Source organism: Dasypus novemcinctus, chromosome 8 (genome assembly GCF_030445035.2).
Source record: "Dasypus novemcinctus isolate mDasNov1 chromosome 8, mDasNov1.1.hap2, whole genome shotgun sequence".
Taxonomy (NCBI): Eukaryota; Metazoa; Chordata; class Mammalia; order Cingulata; family Dasypodidae; genus Dasypus; species Dasypus novemcinctus.
Genome location: NC_080680.1, coordinates 129,077,847 through 129,086,638, shown reverse-complemented (window position 1 = coordinate 129,086,638; position 8,792 = coordinate 129,077,847). Strand labels below are relative to the sequence as shown.

At 65.7% G+C, this 8,792-nt stretch overlaps 1 protein-coding gene across 1 annotated transcript; it reads left to right on the top strand.

Moving 5' to 3' along the window:
• Positions 1 to 221: 221 nt before the first annotated feature.
• Positions 222 to 1,131, top strand: NRARP (NOTCH regulated ankyrin repeat protein). The gene has a single exon (XM_058302786.1). The coding sequence runs from the start codon at positions 536 to 538 to the stop codon at positions 878 to 880; it is 345 nt and encodes a 114-aa protein (XP_058158769.1). The 5' UTR covers positions 222 to 535; the 3' UTR covers positions 881 to 1,131.
• Positions 1,132 to 8,792: the final 7,661 nt, after the last annotated feature.

The window sequence follows — 8,792 nt, the reverse complement described above, 5'->3', positions numbered from 1 at the left end:
GACCCCCGGCGGCCACCTGGCCCCTCCGCCCCCGGCGGGGCCGGCGACCAGCGCCCCCTGCCGCGAAGCGCGCGCCCGCGGCCGGGCCCCGCCTCGCCCCCGCCCCTCGGGGCGCCGTCCAATCGCGGGGCCGCGGGCGCGCGCGTCACGGGCGCCCATTGTTATGCAAATATAAAGGGTGTAAAAGGCGCCCGGGCGCGGCGGGCGGCCAGAGCAGCGGCGCGTGGGGAGGGCGCGCACCGCAGCCGAGCAGCCAGGCCCCGGCCCCCCCGCGCCTGCCCGGCGCCCCAGAGCTCAGCTCCCGCGCGCCCACCCGCCAGCCCAGGCGCGGCTGGATGCGGCGGGGCCCACGCGGCCGCGGCCCCCGGCCCCGAGCGCCCGCAGCACCGAGGGGCGGCGAGCGGGGCCCGGGCGGCGCTGCGCCCTCCATGCGCCGCGGCACGCCGCGAGGCAGCCGGGGGCCCGCGCCGCAGCCGCCGCCCGCGCTGAGCGGGCGCACCCCGGCCCCCGGCCCCGGCCTCGGCCCGGCGGCAGCATGAGCCAGGCCGAGCTGTCCACCTGCGCGGCGCCGCCGCCGCAGCGCGTCTTCCAGGAGGCCGTGCGCAAAGGCAACACGCAGGAGCTGCAGTCGCTGCTGCAGAACATGACCAGCTGCGAGTTCAACGTGAACTCGTTCGGGCCCGAGGGCCAGACGGCGCTGCACCAGTCGGTCATCGACGGCAACCTGGAGCTCGTCAAGCTGCTCGTCAAGTTCGGCGCCGACATCCGCCTGGCCAATCGCGACGGCTGGAGCGCGCTGCACATCGCCGCGTTCGGCGGCCACCAGGACATCGTGCTCTATCTCATCACCAAGGCCAAGTACGCGGCCAGCGGCCGGTGATGCCCGGCGCGGCCCCCGCGCCCCCGGAGCCCCGTCCGGCGCCGCGTCGTCTCTGCTGTACCTTCCCGCCAACTACCTCGGCTGTGCGCCAGGGTCGCGGGCCCAGCCCGAAGCCCCGCGCGCGGCCCCCGGGCCCGCGGCCACGCGTCCGGCGCGCGCGTCCGTGGCCCCGGCGGCCCCGCCGCCCGAGCGCCCGCGGCGGCCTCCGGGCCAGCCCGGGCCGGGCCCGACGCGCCTTCCCACGGCCCCCGCCCGCCGGCCCGCCGCCTCGCGGGTGGGGGCGGGGCGGGGGCTCCGGCCGCTTTGAAATCCGAGTCTCGCAACCAGCAAGTTTGGAATCCCGAGATACCGGATCCTCTGCTCGAAAGGTTTTCTCCGAAGGCGAAAGGCGGGGGCACGCCGGACTCGGGGCGCCCCGGCGCGCGGGACCCGCCCGGCCGACGCGGGGACGCGCCCAGACGCCAGCTGCCGCCGGGGGTGGGGCGGGGGCTTCGCGGACGTGTCCGCGCGCGGCCGCCCCCTGGCCGGACGCCGCATAAAGGAGAGGAGCTACTGTTGTCGGTTGTTCTAAACTATTTATCGTGTATGTGTATATTTGTGGGTGAATTTTGTGCGCCTGGTTTTTTGTGTTTTTTTGTTTTTGTTTTTGTTTTTGTTTTAATAATGTGCGTGGTCAATGTGGTTTGTGGGGGGAAAAATATGCATTTTTTTCTAGTCTTAAAACTAAAAACTTGAGTCTGCCATTTCTTCGTTGCACTGAGAATGCCGCCCCGCCTGATGCTTTTCCCAGGCAGTTCCCTCCCCTTTCCTCCCCCCTCCTCCCCCTGCCCTCTCTCCCCTCCTTTCTCTTCCCCTCCTCTTTCTCCCCTTTCTCTCGCACCCCCCTCCCCCCGCTCTCTCTCCCGAACAATTCCGCGTGCGTTTGGGAAGCACCAGGCCCGGACCCCCCGGGCGTCCCTCCCGTGAGAAACCACGAAACCTGCGGGCTCCGCGGGGTCTCCCCGGAAGCCTCGGGGCTCGCCGGGAGGGGGAGGGGTCCTCCTCTAGCGACGTCTATTATAGTTAACAGCCAGTTGCACACTTTTTTAAAAAGTAAATGGATTTGCCACAATAAAATGTCATAACATTTATGACAATATAAAATATTAACATTTTAAGCCAAGTTTTAGGTGTACTGTTTGAATCTTGGTTATAAACCCCATTTTAAAGGGCGTTGTATCAGCGTTGTGAAGGCTACAGAGTGCACCCATATTTATATTTTTATAAAGTACCTGTAGACTGTGAATCTCTTGTGCTCATGGCTGAGTGAGCTAAAGGGCCGCCTTGCCCCTTTCAGCCTCCCCAGCCTCGAGGACCCGCTGCGGGGTGGGGGGCCACCGGGGAGGGGCCGCGCTGCCCCGGCGCGGGTCTCAGGAGGGGTCTGGGCGTCCCTGGGCCCAGGAGCTGCCCCTCCCGGTCTCCCCGGTTCCAATTTTCTTTGCAACCCCACACCCTGGTTGTTTTGATCCCGAGAAATAAAAGGGAGGCTGAATTATTCAAATTTAAATGAGGTTTCCCCTTCAGAGAAGTGCTGCTGACCCTTCAAGCCCAAATGGGGAGCACGAGAGCACACAGGTGGGTGGGGGCCCTGCGCCTGGCCGGTCACATTCGGCCGTGGTCTGGGCTTTTTAAAAAGTCTTGCGTGAGAAGAATATATTGATAATGTCAGTGAAACAAGCAGACATTGAAACTGATGCACAGATTACTCCAAAGGGAGTTTTTCTGTGTATTTTTTTCTAGATGCAAATGCCTTTTTAATTATGTTAATGAATGTTAAGACTTTTTAGGCTTCTGGAAGCTGTGTGTGGGTCACGGTATGGTCATTTCTAACTGGATAAAGTCTGCAGCACATTCCTGAGTACGACATAGACTTGTAGCCCAGCGTGAAGAATTTACAAGTAAATTTTTCATTGATCTTTTTATATTAAAAAAACACAAAGTTGGCTGGCTCTCCTTTGTCTTGGCGCGGGCATGTAGCCTCCTCCGGGCGGAGGGTCGGGCCTTGCGGTGGGGGCCGTGCAGTGCTGGCTTGTCGGGGAAAGGCTGCTCGTTAACTGCCATCGCTCCCTGGACTTGTGAGGCCCAGGGGCTGTCCACGCCACATCCCATCTCCACCGCTGGCTGGGCCTCCCCACTCCCCACCCGGCCGGGATGGCCACCCCAGGTCCCTGGAGGAGGCTGAGCTCCCTGCAGTCTCGGTGCAGTGTGGGTGCCTGTGGAGGGGCACTCCTGCCCGGAAGGGGCGTCTTCCAAGTTGGGGGAATGCCAGAGCTGATTTCTACTGGCAAGTCCCCTTGTATAGCTTCAGGCCCCTGAAGGCGTCCAGGAGCCCCCAGAGAGCACGGACCCCCGAGCCAGCCCCGAGCGTCTGCTCATGCCGGAGCCCCACATCTGGGTTTGTGCAAGGACCGAGGTGTCCGATGGCAGTGTTGGAGGGCAGCTTGCTGTGTGGGGACCCGGGAGGACACCTGGCTGGTCCAGAGAGAGCGACAACCGCCCACAGCAGCCTGCAAAGAGTCCCTGAGAGCCAGCAGAGAAGGGCTGGCTCTGGGTTCCGGGGAGTCACAAGGTAGCCACTTCTTTCCTAAGGCGCCTACCCAGGCGGCCTTCCCCGCGGCAGGGGCAGGGCAGGGTCAGTGCTGCCAGACTGCCCCACGGACACTTTGCCCTTCCCAGACAACACCGCAGGCTGCTGTGCTCTGCCCGGCTGGGGGTTCCGGGGCGCATTTTAATTAGGAACAGGCATTTCCTGTCCCCAGAGACGGCCCTTAGCCCCAGGGGTCCCAGATTCTGGGGTTCCCAGTGTGAATCTAGTATCTGACGGGAACGAGCACCCCGGGGCTGGGGTGGGCACCCCAGCAAAATCCTGCCCAGGATGTGCAGAGCGAGTTGGTAAGGGAACTTGGAAATTATTGAGGTGTCAGACCCTTGTATGGGCTCCTCTGCGGGGGAGGGGGGGGGGACCTCAGTGCCCCATTCAAGATATTTTCAAGTATTGGGGGGGAAGAGCTGCATCTGGCAGGAAAGCCGTCTAGCACCTCAAAGACAATGTTTGCTCTTGGGACCACCTGCGGGTGTGTGGGGTCCCAACCTGTCTACTGTCCACGTCACCCCTGAAGCTGTGTCCCCGAGAAGAGGCTGCTTCCTGGCCCCCAGCAGCCCCCACAGGGCCAGGCCGGGCGGCCACCAAGGGGCCCAGGCCAGCTGGCCACTGCAGGCAGCCTCTGCAGCGCCCTCCGGTGTCCCCCTCTGAGTGAGCAACGCCTCGGACTGAGGACGGCTTCGTGCTGCCTGCTGGGGGTCAGTTTTCTCTCCAGCTTGGACAAAGAGGAAGCCGGGCGAGCTCACACCCCTATGGTGGGAAGAGCCAGGGGCTCTAGGGTTCCAGAAGGACACACGTGCCTCCCCTCACCAGGGGCCAAAGCCCTCTGGGGTCAGAGCTGTAAATAAGCGTGCTGGCCGGACGCTGGCCCCGGACACTGGCCCCCGCGGCCTGCCCCCAGCAGCGGCTCCCCCAGCCCACACAGGAGCAGCCTGGCAGGTGTCCAGAGGTGGGGCGGGGCCCAGGCACGGTCCACTGACTGGTTCCGGGGTGGGAGCACTGGGCCCACAGGTCCGAGAAGGCGCAGCCGAGCAGAGGGAGGCCGAGGGTCTGGTGGTGTCCCTGGGGGTCCCCACCACCCCTCCTCGGGCCCTTTGAGAAGCCCCCAACCCCTGCCCGACCACCAAGACCTGCTGGGGGAGGGGCGCTCTGCTTTGGCCTCCAGGGATGGGATGGCGGCTGTGTGCATGGCCAGGTCCCTGGGCGCCAGGCGAGGGTCTCAGCCAGGGAGAGGCCAGACCGGAGAGGCCAGGGGCAAGAAACTGGCCCCCTGGGAGCTCCAGGGGGCTTGGAAGGGGAAGGGGACAGCCTAGGCTGGCAGGGCATGGCCACCCCACCCATGCCCCCACCTGGCAGCCAGGAGGGCTGTCCTGGCCCATCCGTGGGCTCAGGCGGCTGGTGGAGTGGACGCCACAGAGAGGCGGGGGAGTGGACTCAGGAGGAGGGTCCCAGAGAGCAGGGATGGCAGGGTCAGGCGGCCAGGCTGAGCAGGGAGGTGGGGGGGGCAGCCTTTAGCCTGGGGTCTCTGCCTCCACAGGACAGGGGGGCGCGTCCACGCTGCACACGACGCGGGGCTGCCCCGAGGCCTGGCCCGGCCTGCGGAGAGAGGCAGGCGTCCCCTCGCGAAGGCCGCGGGCTGCGGTGAGCAGAGCTGCCCGGGGCGGGAGCCGTCGAAGGGCTGCGAGCCGCCGTCCCGCAGGGATCTGAGGGTCCCCGGGGGCCGCCCCCCTCCTACCCCCAGCCCGGGCCCCGTCCCCGCCCGCCCGGCGCAATCCCCGTGGCTGTCGGTCCACGGTGCCTCCGCGCGTCCGTCAGTCGGTCTTTCTTCTCTCGCCCGTTCCAAAGCCGCGGCCCCATTGATTCCCGGGGCCGCTGCCCTCTCCCCCCGCACGGGTCCCCGCTCGGCGAGCAGCTGCTATGCTAATGAGGGGGCGGCCCGGCGGCGGGGGCCGGCGGGGACGGGGCTGCGCCGCGGGGAGGGGGAGCGGCGCTCACAAAGGCCGAGCTCGGGGCCACTCGGGGCCCCAGCTCGCGCCGGGCGGGGGCGGGGCCGCCGTCACCCGGAATATGCGACCGGCCCAGGCGGCAGAGGCCCGCGCCCCCGCCCCTCCGCCCCTCCGGCCGGGCCCGCTCCCCGCGCCCGCCGGGCCCAGGGCGTGAGGGCGAGGGGCCAGCTGACATCGCTGTCGCAGGGTCACGGCCCGGGGAAGGCGGCAGCGCTCGTCCCGAGGCCCCTGGCCCGCCCCCAGGCTGCCGAGCTGGCGTTGGACGGGCGGCGCCTGGGGGGGGTCTCCCGCGGCCGGGCCCCCTGCGCCGGGGCCTGCGTACGCCCCCTCACTGTCCCGGCGGGGCCCGGTTCCCTGCGTCTCGGCCGAGCCAGGGGAGGGGCCCGGGGAGGGGCCCAGGGCGGGCCGGAGGGGCGCGCCCGCGCCGCGCCCCCTCCCCCGCGCCAGCGCGCTGCCTTTCGCCGGGAGCCCCGGGGGCAGGAGGCGGGCGCGCCCCCGCCTGCCCGCCGACCCCCGCTGCCCGCCGCCCCCGCGGCCGCCCGCAGCCCCGCCCCCCGGGCAGGGGCCGCGCGCCCGGCTCCCCGACGGGGGCACCCGGGCCTGCCCGACGGGCTCGAACGCGCCCACACTCTGGCGACCTCGCTCCCCAGCGCGGCCCCACCGGCGGGAATCCCGGGGTGCTGGAGCGCGGCCCGGCCCCTCCTCGGCCCGCCCGCAGGGAACCGGGGGCTGTCGGTGTGGGGGCCCCGGGAGCGACGGGGCGGTGCTCGCTCTACCGCGCCTTCCACCCCGAATCTGCCCTCTCGCGTCCCGGCCTCTGAGCCAGACGGGAGCCCACGCCCCGCCCCCGGCTCGGGCCCGCACCCCTCGCGCCCCTCGCGCCCCTCCCGCTCCGCGCACCCGGCTGGACCGAGAAAGTGGGGCGCTGGTGCCAAGGACCACGCGGCGTGGTGGGCAGTGCTGCCGCCCCGTGGCCGCGTCCGGCCCTGCGCCCTCCTGCCGTGGGCCACTGTCCCTCCCCACCGAGCCAAGCTCCGACCTGCGCTCCCGCGCCGGCTCTGCCCGGGTTCCCCGTCCAGCTGGGGACAAGCTGCCCGCGATGCCCTGGCCACGGCCCTGGAGCACCCCTGCTCACTGCCCTGGACTGCACCCCTCCCTTCTGGTGGGGGAGCACTGGGTCACAGAAGTGGTCATTCACCAGGCAGGTGAGGAGGGCAAGCCAGAGCTCGGGGGCATGCGGGGGCAGATTTAAGGGACAGCAGGGTCCAACGGGGAGTGGCCAGGAGGTCCGGGGCTGCAGCAAGGTGTCTGCTGTATGCTCTGCTGCACTGACTGTGAGAACAGGTAAAGGTGTGAGCTGCCCCAAGGCAGAATCCTGAAGATGAGGAGAGTTCGGGATCTGCTGCAGTGACCACAGGAGGAAATGGCCAGCAGAGCCGGGGCCTGTCATTGCTGAAGTGGCCTGAGTCACGACACGGCCACATTAGGCAGAGGCCAGTGGACCAGCATGTCAGGGGCAGTGTGGGGAAGGGGCTCTGAGCAGGACCACAGCCCAGGCTGTGGGGCCCGGTGACAGGGGGACGCACACGGGGTCTCCTGGGGCACGCTGCATCCCCGGCCAGGGGCAAAGCCATGGAGGCTCCTGGCCTCTGCAGACCCCACCAGGAGGTGCTGGCCTTGGGGCTGAACCTGGGTCTGGGGAAGTGACCCCTGTCCAGTCCTCACCCAGCAGCTGTTCTCCAGCTCAGTCCACGAGGAAGGACTTTCCAGGGCAGGGTCACCCTGCCAGTGGGAGCAGGACACCGTCCACGTCCCTTGGCCTGTGAGAAGAGGCACGGGCTCCGCGGAGGGGCAGAAGCCCTGATGGCCGAGGCGGAGGCTGGCCCTGGGCGAGTGGGTCTGCAGGCCACTCCCATCCAGCCCCATTCTGATGGAAACGGCTGTGCCCGCCAAGGAAGGCGTCTCGGTCCTGCCTTGCCTCTCTCACCTGCTTAGAGGTAGAGCTTGAGATGTGAGCCACCCAGGTTCGTGGCTCCCGTGGACTGGACCCGCCTTGGCAGCTTCGTGGGTCTCTTCCTTTGTGCCCAGTGCCATCTGGTGACCCTGTGGACAAGAGCCCCCGGGGGAAGCAAGCCCAAACATCCCATAAACTTTCCAAAGAGGAATGACAAAACCCAAAAGAGCAGGGGTTTAACCAGGTGGCAGAGTTTCTCCCTCCCAGAGAAGCTGGGGTGTGGAAAAAGGATCCCGGCTCCCAGGCAGTCCTTCCATTCACATGGTTCAAGAGGGCTGCCCAGACCCAGCCATTGGGTCCACATTTCAGCCAGCAGAAAGGAGAAGACTGAACAGGGGCTTTGTGCCCTTCTCCTTCAAGGATACTCCTAGAAGTTGCTCTTGCCCTGACTGCTTACATCCCATTGGCTAGAACTGAGTCACATGACCAACCTAGCTGCAAAGCAGGCTGGGAAATGTAGTCTTAATTCTCTGCCACATGCCCAGCTTAAAATGGGGTTATGCTATAGAGTAGGGGTTCTTAACAAGGGGTCTGCGAGCTTGAATTGAAATTTTTAAAAAAATTCTTGTGGGAACGTGTTTGTGCAGGTGTGACATATTTATTAAATAATACCCAGTATAGCGTGGACGTGGTAAGGGGTCCGTGGTTTCCACCCCACTGGCAAAGGGGTCCGTGGAACAAAAAGGTGAAGAACCCCTGTCTAGAGGAGGGAGGGCTGGGGTTGGGGACCTCTGGTGACATGTCAAGCTCGGATCACTCTGTCACACAGCTGCTGAGGAAAGGTCCACGCCAGGCAAAATGCAGGCAGAGTCTTAGGCTTGGCTGGGTCTTTCCTGTGAGAAACAGAGACAGTACTTCAGATTTAAATATTTGTGCTGAAAACTTCCCACGGATGAAAACCGTCCGAGTGCCGAAGAAGCCCACCCATGTGGCTTGGATTTGCGTCTTCTAGGCCGGGATTATTGCGCTTGCCTGACCTCCAAAGTTAAAAGCAAGGGTCTGGCGTTTTCTGAAGAACCGAAGAGTTTGTGTAATGATGAGTCTGAGAACACGTTTCAGCTACACCCTCGGAGCTCCAGTCCCATGCTCTACGAGAAACGTTATTTTATAGATTAGATGAGCAGCACGATACCCCACCGATGCTTTGCGGTGGCAGGTTACAGTCCAAGGAAATTAAGCAAAGTTCTTATCGAACGACCCAGGCAGAGCTTTTGCTTAACCTCGAGTGCTGTGGGAAGCTTCTTGGTCCTT

Excerpts from the sequence above, each read along its gene's own strand:
- NRARP (XM_058302786.1), top strand. The coding sequence starts at position 536 with ATGAGCCAGGCCGAGCTGTCCACCTGCGCGGCGCCGCCGCCGCAGCGC.